Source organism: Syngnathoides biaculeatus, chromosome 10 (genome assembly GCF_019802595.1).
Source record: "Syngnathoides biaculeatus isolate LvHL_M chromosome 10, ASM1980259v1, whole genome shotgun sequence".
NCBI lineage: Eukaryota > Metazoa > Chordata > Actinopteri > Syngnathiformes > Syngnathidae > Syngnathoides > Syngnathoides biaculeatus.
Genome location: NC_084649.1, coordinates 12,196,892 through 12,217,022, shown reverse-complemented (window position 1 = coordinate 12,217,022; position 20,131 = coordinate 12,196,892). Strand labels below are relative to the sequence as shown.

Sequence of the window (20,131 nt, the reverse complement as noted above, 5' to 3'; positions counted from 1 at the left end):
AAAATAGACATCAGCCAATCATCCATCTCATCGCTTGATTTGCTTGGCCAATATGTCAATGCTGCGCACATAAAGACACATTCTAGCAAACTGACCTCCTATTTAACGTCTGTCTCTTGCTTTCTCCACAGCAGTCCATCTGTAACCTCAAAGATGGTTTTCATTGGGCTCTGTCCTTGTTCATCCTGACCCTTTCTGACAGTTAGGTATGAAAGTGGATGCCTCTGAGGTGGGCCTCCTATGTGGCCCACGGTTCCATACAACGCTAGTGGTCCTTTGTCTATTATTCTGGTGGCCAACCTTGGAGGCAGATCACTGGTATTTTGTTGCTACATGCAGAGTAAGTGTGTGGAAGGAGATGTCCTCCACTATGCATTCCTCTGCCTATTTCCCATCTCGAGCCACAACTGGTCCTGGATTTTGTTCTTGGTATTCCTCCATCGAAGGGCAATATAGCCATCCTAACGGTTTTTAATACATTTTCTAAAGCTCCCACTTCATTACCCGAGACAAGCTCGCCTTTTGTCACCAAAACCACAAACATGCTGGTCGAACACATTTATGTTTCTCTTTAATATTATGTCTGACAAGGGCCCACTTCTCACTTTTTAGGTCGGAAAGTACTTCTGTTCTGCTCTGGACATCTCCGTCAGGCTCTCCTATGATTCTCATCCCCAGATAAATGGTCAGATCGAGTGCACCAACTAAGACTTGGACATTACCCTCCCTTCCATCTTAATCTTTCCACCTGGACTCCAAATTAGCAAGGAACAAGTATACCTGCAACATCCTGCCTAGTGCCTCCCTTAGCATACCACCATTCCATTGCTCTCTGAGTACAAACATCCTCTGTTTCCCGCGAAGAAGAAGGAGTTCACTGTCCTGTCCTGTCCTTCCAGTGACATACACATTGGCAAATAACCACAGTCTACTTTTTTCCTCACCCTTTCTTCTCTTAGTATTTTCACCACACAGAACTATAACTACAGTGGCTAGGGCATGCTGCTTCTTGCTTGGAAATCGTACCATGTTGTTTGTGGTTCAATATAATAATGTACAAAAAAGTAATGCCTGAAAACAGTGGTTCCCGATAGGTATGCAACAGGTCAGCCGCCTACTGTAATTAATTGGCAGTTATACAGTTCTGTCTAGTTTAACTTCATCACCTGGTGTGTGGCTGACATTGAAACTGACCCAGTTTTACGGAATCTCTCAGGGTGCTATAAGGCCCTGGGGTCATCTCACAGTGTGCTCAATCTAAAACTTGGGATGGTACCCTAGAATTCTCCATATACTTGACCTTACTTGTGTCTTTCTGTGATTAATTAGGATCTTCTTTTCCTTTCTGCTTGTCCCGTGAGGGGTCCGCACAGCGTGTCATCTTTTTATATCTAAAGCTATCTCGTGCATCCTCGTCTTTAACACCTACTGTCCTCATGTCCTCCCTCACATCATCCATCAACCTTTTCTTTGGTCTCCCTCTCGCTCTTTTGCCTGGCAGCTCCATCCTCAACACCCTTCTACCAATATACTCACTCTTTCGTCTCTGAAGATGTCCAGACCATCGAAGTCTGCTCTCTCTAACCTTGTCTCGAAAACATCCAACTTTGGCTGTCCCTGTAATGAGCTCATTTCTAATTCTATCCAACCTGCTCACTCCGAGCGAGAACCTCAACATCTTCATTTCCGCTACCTCCAGTTTTGCTTCCTGTTGTTTCTTAAGTGCCACCGTCTCTAATCCGTACATCATGGCCGGCCTCACCACTGTTTTATAAACTTTCCCCTTCATCCTAGCGGAGACTCTTCTGTCACATAGAATACCAGACACCTTCCGCCAACTGTTCCATCCCGCTTGGACCCATTTCTTCACTCACATATGAAAAAAAAAAATTCACTATATTCTTCATTCTGTTAGTAAAGTTCTCACCAGAGGTGGAACAAACTCATTGTTTGTCATGAGTGTTAGGTTGAACTCCGGTGCCTGGAGGTGTGAATGTGAGCGAGAATGGTTGTTGGTTTATTTGTGCTCTGCAATTGGTTGGCGACCAGTTCAGGGTGTACCCCGTCTCAAGCTCGAAGATAGCTGCGATTGGTTGCAGCTCTGCCGTGACCCTCGTGAGGGTAAGTGGATCAGAAAATGGATATATGGATGAATAGAATAAAATAAATGTAACAAAAATCTTGACAACTTACACCTATGTATTGATATTTTTTAGCATTAACTTTCCTGTCAATGTGATCATCAAAGCATAATCACTGTTTTTGAGTCTGCGTCTTATGCGGCATGGCTGAAGCCCCCATCCATATTTTCCAGATCTTACTATGTCCTCTATGAACATTGCAAAGTGCTTGTGATGCTGTGAGCGGGCTCACATTGTCTGGATCAAGTCCTCCATTTGGTATGAGTCATACTAGACCTGTTTTCTCCTCTTGATTGACATGACGCCAAAAGGCGTTGAAGGAAACTCAAACACTTCTGAAAAAACAAAACAGATTTAGAAAGCGTTGCAGGAATAGTTTTTGCAGCACAGCGGACAACCACTAAAGCACATCTGCCTTTCTGTTCTTAGGATCATGGTTCAAATACACCCTCACCTGTGTGGAGCTTGCATGCTCCAGTTCCTTCCCACAACCCCCAAACATGATGGCAGGTTTATTGAAGACTCAAAATTACTCGTGGGTGTTGAATGCGAGTGCAAAAGGTTGTCTGTTTACATGTGCCCTGTGATTGGCTGGCAAACAATTCAGGGTGTGCCCCGCCTCTCACCCAACGCTAACTGGATAGGCTCCAGCACGCCCACAATGCTTGTGAGGATAAGCGGTACGGAAGATGAATGAATGAATTAATGACTTGTCGCATTATGCAGCTGTCAATCATTACATGTGCATTAAAAGTACATCTTGTGAGGTTCACTAAAACAAAGAAACAGGTCAGTATTACATGCAAAAAGGGCACTTCAGAGGAGCTGGGAGGTGGTCCAACTCTTCCCCACATATTTTTCTCTCTATTAATCTGGTTTTACTGCATTCTCATTAAGTCAGCCTTGTTCTGCAGAGCCAGACTACCGATGCATCTCTCCAAATGGATTTAGAGGGCTGTTCCAGATGTCAAATGTTTATGCTGTGAGAGGAAGCATTGCAGGGGTGGATAACACATTAAACACATTAAAAGCTGGCTGCATTATCAGTGTAAAATCAATATTATTTGTATCACGACAAAAGCAACGCAGCTGAGGGCCTTTCACATAGTTTTTATATAAGGAAACCCCAAACAGACAAAAATAAATGCTGGTCCAAGAAGTAAATCTTTGGCAGAACCGTCACTTAGCATGCATGTGGGTCTCATCTGTTTGCACCAATTTACAGGTAGAGAGAGCAGGAAGAGAGCATATGTATGACTTTCGATCTATTGCAGGGGTGTCAAACAAATGTAACCACTTTTAGATTGTAAACTGGTGGGGCGGGGGGTATAATGTGTGTTTGTTTTTGTAATTGCAAAGACGATTAGGGAAAGCGATCAGAGTAAACATGCATTTCACTTGGGAAATTTTACAAAGTAAAAATAAATGTTGCCAGAAACTCAAATAATGAGTACAGATATGTGAAATATACATTTTTCGGTCGCTGTGTATTAGTACTCAGTTACACTGGTTATGTTGTTAAGTGGCATAATGAACAGACCGATTTTGGTTGCACAAGCAGATGCACCTGATAAACTTTCTTCTGAGCTTTTATCACAATTGCTTAATTAGCCCGCAATGATCGATTTATGCAAATCCCTGGCTCAACCTTTAGTAGGCGATGGCTTATGTTGTTAAATCGAGCACAGATTTTGCTAACGTAAGAGAACATAAATAAAAATGCAGATTTGCAAAATTAAAAAAAAAAATGTTAAAGCCATTATGAGCAGGTGGCTAACTTTTCAATTCTCTTCAGACCAGTACGTTCAGTTTGGCCTAAAAACAACAATATCGCCTGTTTCTTTAGAAATCTCTCCCACAAAGACTCGTTGTCATAGGGATGACCTGTTCACACATTTAAAAGCAATAAAAACGTCCATTCTCCTTTGATGGAATGAATTCCAACTTTGAAACCTGCAGTCAAAACAATCTGCACACAGAGGAGCTCCTGTGGGGTCAGAAGAGCAGTAAAAATCCACTAACAGTTTAGAAACCTCTTGAAAAGTATTCAAGTACAAGTACTGAGCTTAGACATGACCTGATGCAAAGACAAAGCTCTTTTGTTCACGAGTATTTGCATTTATTGTAAGACTATTAATGTTTCCAGATGGTTCTCAGTGGCTCCTTGTTTTGGCCGCCATTAAAGTACTTGGACAGCAGTGGCCTGTTTCAACAAACTTAGCAACTTTAAATACCGTAAAGCTGATGTATAATTAATGTGGATCCGCATTTACTGCTGTTTCTGCATTTTGCTTTGTTTTGGATAAAAACAACCACCCAAGATTGAGACATGCAGGATAAGCTTTTCATTTGAAAGCAACGATGGCAGTATGTTTATTTTCTAGTTCCATCATCATCATTACCCTCAGGATGGAAGTTGACACAAAAAAGGCATAGAAAATATCAACATCACAAAAAAAAAGGGGGAAAAAATCTGGCCTGCACCTCTTGATGGAGAGCCGTGCATTTTGGGAATCTTGAGGAGTTCAACCTTGAGTGTCAAAAAAGAGAAAAATCACCAATGTCTGCAACGAACCCCAAAAGGCAAAAGAAAGATCATTCAAAAACTCCAAAAAGAATGTTTATGTCGAACCCATCTTGTGTTAACACTCTTCATACCTGTCAACTTGCACGGTTTAGTCGTAGTTCATATGGATTTTGTGGTGAATCTTACATATACGGCCGTATATCACAAATCATACAGATTCTGAAAATTCAGCATTTAGAGTTGGTGAAGAAAGTTACACATGAATACAATTGTGAACACAGTAATGCCACTAAATGGACTTTGATGATTAGACATTAACTTCAGATATTATCTTTATGGAGATCTACAATAAAAATCATTGAAAAACTTTGTGTTTTTTCCCTCTGTTATTTTGACGTATAATTTGCTTCAGTATGTTATAAGGATTTTTCTGGTAGTTTATGCTGGTTGGCGCTCCAAAAAGTTGACAGGTATGACTCTTTCACATTTAACTTGCAATTATGGATTACAAATGCATAAAGAAAATATTTTGAATTTTTCCTACCTGCAAAACACAGAGTGTAATACTTAAGTGACGTTAACTGTCTGCTATTCTTATACAACACATTATTTTCACATTACATAACTTTAAAAGTTAAAACAGATGGCAGGTCCGTACACTATTTGAACATTAGAAAGTGTTGTTTTCTTGTTTTTTATTGTGGAGAAAACGTTTTCTTGACTCCTAACATTCCTTCTCAAATCACCAACAATAATATTGGACTGTGTGCGCATGCGTGCGCATGTGTGCGTGTGTGTGCATGTGTGTGTGTCAGTGTCAAGATCAGGTAGTCTTTTCCATCCAAAGTGCACACTTGCTGAATGCTTAAATCAACTGGGGATTGAAAGATTGAGCTTCTGCTAGATTTTCCTTTCACTAATGTTGTTTTGCAGAAAAACCTTTAACGAGTCAATCTAACACCTTACGCTATTAAAAGGGGGGGGTACGCGTGGATTTTATGTTTCTCCCATTTGTGTTTGTATGATTAAAAGAAAAAGAACTCACAAAAATGTTGGCTCAGCACTTTCTGGTTTCATTGGTTGATGAGTTCCGTCATACTATTTAGGGGTTTTATTTATTTATATATGTTGCAGCACTCAATCACAGCCTGAACACATTTTTGGGGGTGGGGAGTGGGTTGGAGGACTTTTTTTCTCAAGTCAGCTGATTGTAAAAACCTTTGCTGTATAAATGGCATTGGGTTGGTTTTTTTTTTTTCAACTTCTGGCAACAATTAGGTTTTGAACTGTCTTCAAAAACCACAAAGTTGAAACAATGCGCCCCAGAAACAAGTCACGGAACACATAAGCTTCACTCACTCATCTGGTCCGGTCCTCAGTGTCTTCCTACCACGTGTCCATGTGGAGTTTTATGACAAGTCAGCTTTGTCGGGTTGAAGAGAGTAAAAGCCTGGAAATATAGATGTGACTCTGTCATAATATAAAAGAAGAACCCCAAAAGACTCTTTAATGCCTAAAAGAATTTTGAAGACTTTTGAAAGAAGAAATGTACAGTATTTGTCACATTTCAATTTTACTGGCTGCTTGTATTTTGGCCAAGTGAGGCAGCGACACACTTGATCCAGTAGGTGGCGCTGTTATTAAAAAAGCTTGCTGTGTGTGGGACTTTGTAATGACTGCCACTACAGGACTGGAGTGGAACAGCACAGATGCTGTCTTTTTTTTTTTTCTGGCCTGAGCAAAACTCAGTTTTATCCTTTTCTCATTATATTCACAGATGCAGCCACGTGTATATATATATATACATATATAAATTCAGATATGATGTTAAATGGTGATATGGAAGCTTGAACCTATCCGAGATGAGCGAGAAACTTTGGCAAGTTCCATAACCTAAACTCAAAGTCCGGAAAGAAGTGAGCGGAACCTTCAAGCCTTTTTAAGACTGCTTGTGTGGGGACCGGGCCCAAATCGCAACCTAACCCTAACCAGACAAATGCATGTAACTAGTTTCTCCATAAAAGAGGCGTCTTGACGCTGTCATTGCAAATAATGGCTTTTGTGCAAAGTATTAAATAAATACCATTTGCCGTGTTCAATACTTTTCCCCTGTCATTTCACATTACATACAACGTCAATTCTGATCTTCTTTGTTCTAGTTTGTATGAATAGATTAAATGGGTTGTTCCCAACATCTGGTGAAAGGTTCATGTCAATAGCACATTTGAACATATATTTAATGAGAAAAATGGTGAGGTGTTAAAAAAAAACTTTTTTCACCCACTATACACTGTTCATGCTGAAAAATATTTTTTAAAAACCAAATAAATTGTATTCCATTTCATCAGTTTTCTGTCTGTTTTCATATACCAAAAAGACAACTTGGATTTGTGTCACCAGTAAGTGATTTATGATCAAATTTGTTTTGCTATTTTCTTGTAATTCAGACGTGTTGACATTACTAAAAAGCTGGAAGGCAAAAATGTTGGCTCACACAAAGTTGAAAAACGTGGATTTTGGCCTGAGTTTATGGGGTCTGATTGGGTGCGGCATGGAAAAGACAAGAATGTTCACACACAGCTAGCAGGATGTTGTCTCATATCAATGTGTGCAACAACATTTCAGTACAAAACTGCTGATACTGGAGTTAAAATATAAGTTCCTCTAACTTTCCTCTGGGAATCTTTCTTGCCCCGATTCCCACTTATCCTCTTCAAATCACCAAGTACTCACCCCTTCAGACTAAATGCTTCACAGATGACAGAAGAAACCGTTGTTAGATAGCTATTTGATTATTATAAACATCATTCTGGACCAGAGCCCCTCACCATCTGTTTGGAAAACAGCTGCTTCACGATGTAATAGAGAGCAAAACTTTTAATGTTTCCTGCAGTAAAAGCAAGTGTGAGCCCCCAATAAATATCCCCCTCAAGAATCAACAGGTAGAAGCGCAGATTCAAACATTTCGCCCTTTGTTGTTGTCCATCTGGGTGGATTTGAGCACTGCGAGCCAGAATTCCATTCCACAAGTCACATGACACAGTTTGCACATACAGAAACAAACCACACAAGTAACCTTGTGGTTTCACCACCTCTAACAAAACAATTCGGACATCCCCCTGAAAAGGGATGCATTTTTAATAAAGAGCCAGAAGGGACATGGGACTCATTTTTGGACTTCCTTGCGATTTGATTTGGAAATCAACACTTGACTGAAGTTTTTCTTTCTTTGTATCTGTGAAGATGGCGGCTAATCGTTTTCCATACTTCAAGCGGAAATCCACTGGTTTGCAATAGGTCATATAATATGTACTCCATTTTGACAATGTGATGTTAAATCCTTTTTCATTTAATAGTGTTTTGAGAAGATTTTTATCGACAATTATGAATTTTCAGGGGCGCTGCCATTTTCGCGAGTCACATGAGCTACGTCCGCGGAGCTGACGTGTACCGTGCCGCAACAAAGGCTCGATTACGTGAGACACCATTTATGCCCAGCCCTGATTTCTCTGATTTATCCTTATCTGATGAAGAAATAGCAGTATCGGTTGATTGGGAAGACGGAGAAATACTTCCATGCACAGCCGTGAGCACCGCTGTACATCACATTGTCAAAATAGATTACATATTACATGACCTATTGGATACATTGTTAATGCAAACCAGTGGATTTCCCCTTTAACAGCATTAAATAACGAACCAACTTTAACCACAATGAGATAATCACAACAAGTGAATGAATAGAAATTTTTAAGCACTTGTCCTTTTCCGGTTGAGGTCAGTCTTATCCAGATGTTTGGCCCGGCTGAGCTGTCACAATAAGCCTGCGGATCGAATTCCTCTTTTCCAGGTCACCGCAAGCCCTACATCACTTTTGACGTTTGGGGGTGTGATTCGTGTGACGTTAGGATGTCCTCCCTGTGCTTTGCTGGATTTTTTTAACCCGGTATTGCAGCTTCCGCCCGCATTCCCAAAACATGTATGTTAGTGTCATTGAAGACTCTAAACTGCATTAAGATGTGAAAGTGGCAGTTTTTTTCATACGGTACATATGTGCACTGTGATTGCCTGGCAACCAGTCCAGGCATACTGCAGGTCTTGACCCAAAGTCGTCTGTGATTTATAAAACTATAAAGGGACAATGAATGGATTGATGAATCTTAACAGTCAAACAAGTGTCGGAAGAAGTTAATTGATGCACTAACTGTATAACACACCTTGAAACCCCTACTATCAATTTTTGTAAGTTTGATGGATAACATTAATTTGTTATAAATCTCTCTGAAAAACTGAGCTTTGTTAGATTTCTGAAATGAATTTTAGCCTCACCTCATTATGATGTTTTTCCTTATTTCCAAAATGCCTTTAATATTTATCATTGAGTATTGAACATTTCAGAAACCGAACTCAGCAGACATCCCAGTTATATTACATTAATTATTGCAGCTTCTCCAGTGCATCATTTGATACGATCAATGCAGCATTAACACACTATGGTGCATTTATCCATCCATTCATCCATCCATCCATCCATCCATTTTCTTTGTCGCTTATTCTCACAAGGGTCACAGGGAGAGCTGCAGCCTATCCCAGCTGTCAACAGGCAGGAGACAGGGTACACCCTGAATTGGTTGCCAGTCAATCGCAGGGCACATGGAGACAGACAATAGCCGCACTCACAATCACACCGAGGGGCAATTTAGAGTGTCCAAATAATGTTGCATGTTTTTGGGATGTGGGAGGAAACCAGAGTGCCCGGAGGGAACCCACACAGGCACGGGGAGAACATGCAAAATCCACACAGGTGAGGCCGGGATTGAACCTCAGAATTGTGAGGCCAACGCTTTCCAGCTGGATCACCGTGCCACGGGCATTTTATGTTCTCCAAAGAGAACGATTTTGGGCAGGCAGTTCCCCAGCTTCCAAACAACATGGCCTATCCACATCTTCACAATGACACAAAGACATTGAAGGACACAAGGTCGCTTGGCCGCCTCAAGCTTCTAAATGCCAGTTGACAACATGATGTAGCCCATAAAGAGCCAAGTTGTTTTCCATATTTAAATTGGGGGGAATCAGCAATCCACCCAGATCAGAGCTTGTTTATGTGTTGCATATTAATGAGAAAGGCACCTTTTTCAACTGCCAAGTGTAACATATTAACTAGAATAGCTTGAAAAATAACATTCTGGGCATTTCCAATACAGTCTTGCAAACCCAATAAAAGATTATGAGGGGGAAAACAATGATGGAAGGGGACCTTTAACTTTGGTGACAAATGATGACTCTGTGGAGGAAGGGGGGGGGGTGAAATATACGCCTCATGCATCACATTAGTTGATATTTCTACTTTTCTGGTAGAACACAATGAGTTGGGCCCACTTAACCCGCACGGAAAAGAAAAAAAAGCCATGGATGCAGTTTGCAGTTGGATGCTGCTAATGAAAACCACATGATGAGATGTGAGCGCCTTTATCTAAACAAGAAGGGAGAGAAAGAGAGAGAGAGGGAGAGAGAGAGAGACAGAGAGAGAGAGGCCGATGCAACTGTATCTGGGTGGTTCTGAACAAATATATAGTGTTCCATCTTTCCCATTTTTTTTGCGTCTATGCAAATGTACAACACTGACCATGCTACTTGTTTTTTTTCACTGAAGGAACCCGAGCCGGACACTCCAAAGAGTAAATGTCATGGGTCGTGAAGAAAGACACACTGTGACCTTGAGAGAGTGGAAAAGAGAGCGAGGGAGGGAGGGAATGAAGGAGGGAGGCTGGGCAGGGTGAGGGAGTGGACGGCTAAGGGAAGGAGGGTGAAAGGCAGAGAGAAGAAAAGACACAACTTGAGACTTGACAAAAGAGGGCAGGTACCAAAGGCAGGTAAGGGCTTTGTTTTTTTTCCCCACAATTTTGTTTGGGTGTGAAAAGAGAGGGTGTGTTGTGTAATGAGTTTATTGGCACATGCACGCCAAAAGCCAGAGTGTTTCCATGGTGATAATGTGCTGTGCCATACCTGCCACACTTTGGTACTTCATGAGATCCTTACTTTACTCATGCGTTCCTTCCAAACTTTCCAAAATGACCAAAATTGTTCCAAGGTCCACTTCGCTTGATGCTGACATTTTTTTTTCCGTTACATTTCTGGATCATGACACAGAGCAAGTGTTGTTGCAGAAATTCCTTTTGCGTCAAAGTGTTTCAAGAAGAAAATTAATATTTTCTTACAGGGAAAAACATTCTGGTATGTTTTTTAAACACACGCACAAAGGAGTTGCTGTGAACCATCAGAAAATTTTGAAAAAAAGACAATTAAGATTCAAAATTTGCTTCAGCCATCATCCAGATTTATTTACAGCTTAATAGACTGATTAAAGGGTTCAAATCCTCTCCATGGACAATAAAGTACTCGTAATCTAATGCAAAATCACAGCTCTCAATTGAGTTAGCTTTGAATATTTTATTTACTGTACTGATTTTGTCATCTAGGTTCATCTCAGTCCATTCAGATGGATGGTCTGATGCAGATTTTTTTTTTTTTTTTGGTACAGCGGCCACACCCACATGAGAACATGCTTGGCGATCATGTGCTCAGCCTAATGCAGAGAGTGTGTTGGTGGGGAGTGATTCAAAGGGGGGCACACGATTCCACGCAATTCCTTTCCTCCAAGCCGGGCTGTAGACATGAAAGAAACATGAAAGCAGCCCAAGTGTGCTTTTTCTATGACATCACAGTGGCCAACATATACTTAGACATGCAACTGTGCTTTCATTGTTTAGTCGCAAATGACTCAAGTGTTTGTTTGTTTTTTTGCCTATTTGAGCAGAGGTGATGTTTTTCAACACAGCAAGATGGCTCTTATGTGGTTCTCATTATTGTTTAATCTCCTGTAAACATGGTGTATACTCTTATACCAATAATTTATAGCTAGTCTGTGTACTTTATTGTTGCACATCATGATATTGCTTATTTTTAGGTTAGATTGTACATTTCTATCACCACCCACCGACTCACCATTAGGTACACTTGCTACGATCCAAGTTTACGTAGTTTCCCCGTGCTTGTGTGCCTTTTCTCCAGATATTCCCACATTCCCCAAAACTCAAAATTCTCCATAGCTTTGAATAAGAATGTGTACGGGTGTTTGTCTTTACTGGATGTGCGCTGCGATTGGCTCCTGACCGGTCCAGGGTGTACCCCCACCTACATGATAACAATGCTGCAATCCAGTGATTCTCCACCAGTGTGCTGTGATCACTCTTCAGGTGTGGCGCTGGAAATTAAAAAATGTTGTTTAATTGCTCAAAACATAGTAAATTACATGAAATAATGTGTGTTTGTTTATCCATTTATGCCAGTGAGGCATTGTGACAGACAACAAATGAATGGTCTTCTATTAGATAGCAGGAAGTACATACAATAATTAATGTATTCACTTTTTATGACTTATTTTTTGCTGGTGTGGCCTGAGATTTTTTTTAATGGTAAAATGTTTGCCTTGCCTCCATAAAGGTTGGTAACAACTGCTGTAATCCATCCATTTGCCATACCGCGTATCCTCACTAGGGTCACTGGCGTGGTGGAGCCTATCCCAGGTCACCGGCCAACCACAGGCCACATATAAACAAACCAACACCTGCACTCACATTCTCACCTGTGGGCAATTTGGTGTCTTCAACTAACGTAGCATGGCCAGCTCAGGGTGCACCGCGCCTCTTCGCCAAAGATAGGACCCTAGTGAGGATAGGTAGGAAGTAAATGGATGGATGGATGGATGGATGGATGGATGGATGGACTAGGTATAATTTGGACTCAGTTGCTACTGAAAGTTAAAAAGAACATCAGAGTTGTGCTGTTGGTTGAAATATGATCAAAACAAGTAAGAGAATGTAAAATAAAAACAGCCACATGATAGGGGGATTTAATCATGGGTATAAAGCTCTTACATACGCTTTGCACAATCTTCTGTTTTAAGAAGCCATCAGACATGACAACAGTCTGAAAGAATTGAGGAAGCGGGGCAAGTTCTTTTGGTCTCTGGTGTGGAACGAGGGTCTGGAAGGCTCTGGATGACTGAGAGGGAAAAGGAGGGGCAGTGCCAGGGATCGTCGTCAGAGAAATGTTCTTGTTTTTCCAGGCAGAACAAATGCTGTGTCGGAGGTTCCCGCACAGTGATTTATATATAAATTTACATGTTTGCCTAATGAGCTAAAGACTTTCCTAACTGTCTTGACAACCCGATTAGAATACTGCTGTTTAGGGTGAGAGGTGGCTTCCTTGCTGTATTTTCTTTCACTTTATAAAGTGAAATTTATACAAGAGTCTGGATTAGTGGTTGTATAAACATTTTACTGTGTCTGACAGTGCGCAACAAGTTTATTAGTGAAAGTGCGTGTGCAAAGCTCTGGAACTTCCAGAACTGCAGTCTTCTCTTCCTCAAGTGTCCCTTAGGAGGAGCCCTGACAAAAGAGTCTTTATCCTTTCTTTGGTTCTTTTAACACAGCATTACTTTCTTTTTTCCTTTTCTCAACTATTAATTTCCTGCTTGGCTATCTGATCTTGTGACGACAACCTTTCCACTCACGCACAGACACCAAATAAGCAACAGCAGGTTATGTAAAAATTATACACCAAAAAGTACAGCAAAAGTCAAGGACGCAACGTTTTATTCCAAACAGAATCTTGAAGCATGAATCTAATTTTTATTGATAAGCCTTAAAATAAGATAGATGTGCAATCAAACAAGATAAAATGAAAAGATCGTACTGCTCAGTTTTGGTTTCCATGATTGGAGCTATTAATTAAGTAATGAAGTTATACATTTACTTTTGCTGTATTTTCTTACCATTGTGATTATAGTTCTCAGTATTTATCGTCATAAGTAAGTAATCTTTATTTTAGCACTGATGCTGGCCTGATTAGCTGTCGTGGAGGATTTCCCTGCTCAGGCCCGACATATTTTTGCCGGGAACAACAAAATGTCTTGTATCGTGATATAATCCACGATGCAACAGTTTTGCCCTACAATTGCCCTACGACCTCAAACGAGTAGTTGATTTTTGGGAATTTCGTACTGCAACATATCAACCTTGACATCAACCAATAGGATTGCGAATTGTGACCGGCGTATCACCTCCTGCTGTCAACCGCACAATCTAATATTTACCTGAGCTTTCGCATGTGATTAGACCGAACCACGGCGTGTTTACATAGAACCCTCAGTGCCAGCTCTAGCTTCCTAGGGAAAATAATATTTTGTTGTCTGCTTGCGAGGTATATTGAATTAAAAGTACCTCAACATAACTGGAGCAATCCTTGAATGAACGTCAGTGACAATCACCACACATTCTTCCTCATTTTGTTTTTATTTTTTTTTACCCACAACAGAATACATTGGCATGATCCATTGTTGTTATCGTCGCCATGGTAATGGGTGTATCCAGTCACGTTGACCTTTGACACAGTTTCTGCATCTCCCTGACATTGTGCAATCGTGATGGACAAAATTTGTCTAGTTGAACGATCCAGGCATTTGTAGGGTGGATCCCACAGTTTGTGGAAATACGGAAAATCCAGATCCATCCAATATCTTCTGATTCCAAAGCTTCAAAATACATGGAAGAAATATAAAAAGGATCTGATGAAGGAAATTAAATTTAATGACGACATCTTTTGAAAGAACATTCAGCCATCATTAAAAGACAATCCCACATACCGAAAACCCACGCACAGTAGATAAAACAAACAAACAAGCACAAATCCTTGGTGGATATAATGAGAAAATACCAAATTTGAAACATTTGTTGATATTTTGTTTAGGAGCATGAAGGCCCCCACAGGACTCTTCTCTGCCTTGGTGCTGCTCCTTGTGATGGGAGCGGTACTCAGCCAGAGGCCTCGGCAAAAAAAGCCCACCCGGCGCCCGGTCGCCCCCAGGCAGCACTCAGTCGCCCAGCCTGAGCCACAGGAGCCAACCGACATCCCCCCGCTCATCCTCGGTCCGCCCTCCCCTTACCCCGACTGCCCAAGGGAGTGTTCTTGCTCGCCAAACTATCCCAACTCCCTCAACTGTGAGAACCGAAACATCCGTGTGGTCCCCGCCATCCCGTCCAGAACCCACTATCTGTACCTACAAAACAACTACATCTCAGAGGTGACAGCAGAACCTTTCATAAATGCCACAGATGTCCGTTGGATCAACCTGGCGAACAATCGCATCCATAGAATAGACAAACAGGTAGGGCAGCCTCCTTGTTAGGTGCAGTATGATGCATGTTATGAAATGCCTGGAACGTCAAACCCTTTCTATTGATGTCTCTTGTGTAGGTGTTCCAGAGAACACCTGCTCTGTTGTACCTCTATGTTCAACGGAACCAGCTCAAAGAGGTACCCTCGGGCCTCCCGGCAAGTCTGGAACAGCTTCGACTCAGTAAGAATCGCATTTCCAAAATACCTGCAGGCGCCCTCAGTAAGATGGGGAACCTGACCCTACTTGACCTCTACCACAACCAGGTGAACGTTTATTTCGACGCACGATGTGTTCTCTGTGCATCCTTCCATAAATATTCTCTTGACGTCTTCCTTCCCAGCTTAGTGACAGTGACCTCGGCAAAAACACTTTCAAGGATTTGTCCAACCTGATGCAGCTTAATTTGGCCCACAATGTGCTAAAAAAGATGCCGCCTGGCGTGCCAAACAGTCTCATACAGCTATTCCTAGACAAAAACCGCATTGAAGACATCCCCAAGTAAGTATACAAAGTTCACGTGTCTACACAGTTAACACAATCACATCTTAAGCCGCCTGATGCAAAGTTTTTGTATTCAATACAGTAGGTGGGGTAATTTCTGAGCTAGCATAGCTAGCCTCTCCATTCTTATCAGCTCCAACTCACAAATGAAATCGAAATCTAGTGGAAATTCTGATATACACTCCCCCACCCCCCCAAAAAAAGTTAAGTTTTCCTGGTCACTTGTTCCTAAGCAGAGTTCACAGGCCGAACAATTTGGTATACACAAATCAAAACCCATTAGGATCTTAGGCTGATGGAACTTGCAGGAACAGGATTTTTTTAAAATGTGTGTGTTTCTTTCGGCTTGTCCCTTTTTGTGGTCGCCACAGCGTATATATATATGTTTGGCACAATTTTTACACCGAATGCCCTTCCTGACACAACCCTTCTCAGGGAGTGGAGGCCCCAGTGGGATACAAACCCACAACCCCTGGTTCACCAAACCAGTGCTCTAAACCACTGAGCTACGGGGCCTCAAATTTATTTTTAAAATGTAATCTAATTTAATCACTACTCTGAATCAGAATCAATACTAGAATAGGAGTCATATTTACTTGCCAAGAATTTGTCTCTGACCAACTCAGCTACTGAAGAAAATGTTACTGTAACAAAAGATACTTTTAGGACAGAAACACAAATGTACAACAAACAGAAATACTACAATATTAAGTGTCCCTTAGTGTGTTAATACGGCATTGATCAACAGCAAATGTAGAAATGATGCTGTGAAGGAGCCACAATGATGGATGCAGTACTAATACTGCAATTTCTGCTGACTTGTGTTTGTGAATTGATCAATTCTCTGTCATGAATCTCAAAGAAATTTTGGAAAGAAGGAAAAACTTCATGACGAGGTGGTGTAAAAATTCTGCTTCACAAATCTAATAACATTCACTTTCTCAGAGAGCTTTGGATTAACGTAAAAAATATGCATGATTTTGAATGGTACTGTATTGTACTGAGATCAATGTCTAAAATATGGGTATTTAGCTGTATGATTGCGTTGTTGTTTTTTTTTGTTTGTTCTTTATTTTTCTTACTTTAATGTCCTGGAATATGAGGTGGAGCAGGTGTACCTAATGTTGAGGCTGGTTCATGTGTTGTAATATGCAATGAGTGTGACTTCTCACAAGGGGATTTTCATATTCAGAGACTACTTCCAAGGCTTCTCTCACCTGGCCTTTGTGAGGCTCAACTTCAACCATCTGAGTGACAAAGGCGTCCCCAGGGCCGTGTTCAACATCTCCAGCTTGCTGGACCTGCAGCTGGCCCACAATCAGCTGGCCTCCATTCCTCTCTTCAGTTCTCACCTGGAGCACCTGCACCTCAATCACAACACCATCGAGAGTAAGTCGAAGGCGGTTCGTTGGAAAGTGCCGTGCATCTTTAGCCTGCAACGTTTCCTTTATGCTTTCTGCCACAACAGACAAGATGTTGTAACGCCATAATAAAGTGGCGTAGGACATACTTGCCTTAGATTGAAGATGTTAATATTTCCAAATAATCAATACAAAAAACAAATTTCAACATTTTATATAGCCTGTCACAACTACCAAAGAAGTAATGAACATTTAGTAATGTCTGTGCCGCACCTTTTGTGTCTTTGTATGTTCATATTCTCCACGCAGGCACACATGGAAGTTACATAAGAGATGAATTCTAAAATGATGAAACTGTAGAAGGGGTTTCTTGCAAATAAATATTGCGCTTCTTGCTAAACAGATATCAACGGCACCCTAATCTGCCCACGGAGCCTCCAGGCCGACACGAGCGACTCCAACCTGATTCCCCGACTAAGGTGAGTCAGGTGACGTAGGCACCCGAAAACAGGAAGTGGAAAAAAAAGACTTACAATATCGTGTCAGGGAGCAAGACGTCACACATCGACATGTCAAGAAGTCTCGTTTATGCTGCTGCAGGTACCTGCGTTTGGATGGAAATCAACTCAGCCCTCCCATCCCGCTGGATGTCATCATGTGCTTCCGACATCTCCACTCCATTGTTATTTAGGGAAACTCTGCCTTGAAGCAAGGAGGTGTGCGCTCACACACCCACGTCCTCACACCACGTGCTCAGCGAGGCCACAGGCGGTCGGTCTCCTGCGCACTCGGAAAAACTCTCCCTGGGTGATACGCGACAGTGACTTGGAAGCTTCCGAAGTTTCACTCATTTCACAAGTAGCACAATTACGTCTATGTGAGGAGTGGCAAAATGATCATGTAATACATTTTACTGTGTATAGAAATGTATCAGATAATAGGTTGTCGTTGTTGTTTAGTGGAAATACAGAAGACGAATGCTTGAAAAACCTGAAAACACAAGCATGTTGGCAGACACGCTACATATATACAGTATGTAGTTAGTATGTCCACAAGTAGATTGGAAGAATTTTAACTACGATGTAGTTGAACGTGTCCCAAAATGTGCTTTGCAATTATTCCAAGTACAATGTCATTGTATTCATTTTTCCTGTATAAAGATGCATTGAAAAAATAATAATTAAGTGAATAAACAATGTCTTGTCCTGTCTTTTTCTCTATTTTTTAGACTTATTGATAGATACATTTCAATCTGAAGCTTGCTAGTGATGGGTTGGGGAGAGCATTTAAGGAAGTGTTTAGGTAACTCTCACAGCATTGGTGCTAAAAGAGGAACTCATGGAAAATACATAAGAAGGTGCAAATATGATTTACACGGTGGGAGAAGAGTGAAGCTCCAGGGAGAAGAGATAGCGAGGTTCTCGCTCGGAGTGAGCAGGTTGGATAGGATTAGAAATGAGCTCATAAGCGGGAGAAAGTTGGATGTTTTGGAGACAAGGTTCGAGACAGCAGTTTAGATATCTTACAACATTGGAACTAAAAAAGGAACTTGTGGAAAATACAGTTTATATTTTGTTCAAATAAGAAGGTGCAAATATAATTTACACAACAGACTGCCTTTTTTTCTCCGTGCCAGTGAAAGTGAGTTTTTGCAAAACAGGTATGACGGGCCAGAAAGCGCAGCGTGGGAAATGATCATTTTACTTGCGGCACAACAAAAGCAGCTTCAATTACGGATAATGGCTAATAACAATAACTAAACACTACTGTTTACGTGAGCAAAAAAAAAATAATAATAATTGTTGGGTAATTTCAGTGGTGATGACGTGTTAATAAAGTCTTAGTGTTATTTTCTAAAATAATTATTAATCCCTGAAAGTTTAAAGATTCGTTGGAAAAATACCTGGGATTGAATCTTGTGAGCATGCAGAAAATGGATGGATGGATGGATGGATGGATGGATGGATGGATGGATGGATGGATGGATGGATGGATGGATGGATAGATGGACGGATGGAAATGTTGATTGTTTTCATGCTCACATATGGACCGTGGTCATCAACGCGTCACCAACCCGAGTCAAACAGAAGCAAATACACCTGTCAACCTTAGCAACAATTACAGGAGCAACAGTCATTTCAGAGCACATTGCCAGAGACAGACATGAGAACTGCATATAGCCAAATAAAAATCAATGAAAATGTAATGGAAATAATCTACAAAATGGGTGGCACGGTGGGGTGACTGGTTACCACGTCACATCTGCTTCACAGTTCTGAGGACCGGGGTTCAAATCTTGGCCTTGCATGCGTGGACTATGCATGTTCTCCCCGTGCCTACATAGTACTCTGGTTTCCTCCCACAACCCCAAAACATGTATGGCATGTATGACTCTTCAACCCTGCCCCCGGCCACACGAAAGGTGGGGTAGGATTCAGCACCCCCGCAACCCTTGTGAGGATAAGTGGCTCAGAAAGTGGAGGGAGGGATCAACAAAAAAATAAGACAAAATCATACACTTTGCTAAATGTTTCTGCCTGACAAGCTATTACTTTTTTTTCCCCCAAAATAAAAGGCAGACTTTTGGAAATGATATATTAACATTTTTTTGCACTCTTTAGAAAGGATCACTAATTAACAGCGATTAATTGTATTTGAATTAATTTAACACGCAAGGTATCCACCCATCCATTTTCTATGCTGCTTGTCCCGTTGCAGCTCTCTTTTCCGTAGAAAGCAGGGTACACCCTAGACTGGTCGCCTCTCGCCTGTCAATCATGGGGCATATATAGACAAACGATCATGCTCAAAATTTTGAGTCTATAAATATATACCTGACATGCCTGCGGAGGGACAAAAAAATTCCATGAACTTAAACATCAGCTTTTCCATCTGGCTAGATTCAAATATCCAGTATATTCAAGTTTTTGTCAACTAAAACTGACGTGAAATTTTTGATGTTTTTTTTTTTGTTTCACTTCACTTTTACTCAGAAAATTAATCCTACATAAAAATCACTCAATTGTACTGTGCTGTTGATTGATGAATTTAAATTAAGGCGTTTGAAGTTCCAGCAACAGACTGGGTCTACAATCCAAATGCTTTAAGATTCATAATGCTTTGATGTGTCAACATCTACTCAAATACTGTATGTACTCTGCACATGCATAACAATCTGACCAGCGGCAAATATCACTTTTAGCTCGTTAGGTTTTGATTTGACCTATATTTGATCAAGTAAATCGAACCCATTTTTAGGGGGAAAAATGTTTAGGTTGACAGTGAACAAACTTAGAGGAGAGGGAATCAACAACAACAGCAAAGAAGAACAAAAGTAACGACGCCTCAAAAATGCTTG

The 20,131-nt window shown here is 41.1% G+C and overlaps 1 protein-coding gene across 1 annotated transcript; it reads left to right on the top strand.

Moving 5' to 3' along the window:
- The first annotated feature begins 10,467 nt into the window (after positions 1-10,467).
- prelp (proline/arginine-rich end leucine-rich repeat protein) lies at positions 10,468-17,983 on the top strand. The gene is made up of 7 exons (XM_061832366.1): positions 10,468-10,544; positions 14,482-14,899; positions 14,989-15,174; positions 15,252-15,409; positions 16,605-16,801; positions 17,177-17,252; positions 17,374-17,983. The coding sequence occupies exons 2-7, from the start codon at positions 14,486-14,488 to the stop codon at positions 17,462-17,464; spliced, it is 1,122 nt and encodes a 373-aa protein (XP_061688350.1). The 5' UTR covers positions 10,468-10,544; positions 14,482-14,485; the 3' UTR covers positions 17,465-17,983.
- Positions 17,984-20,131: the final 2,148 nt, after the last annotated feature.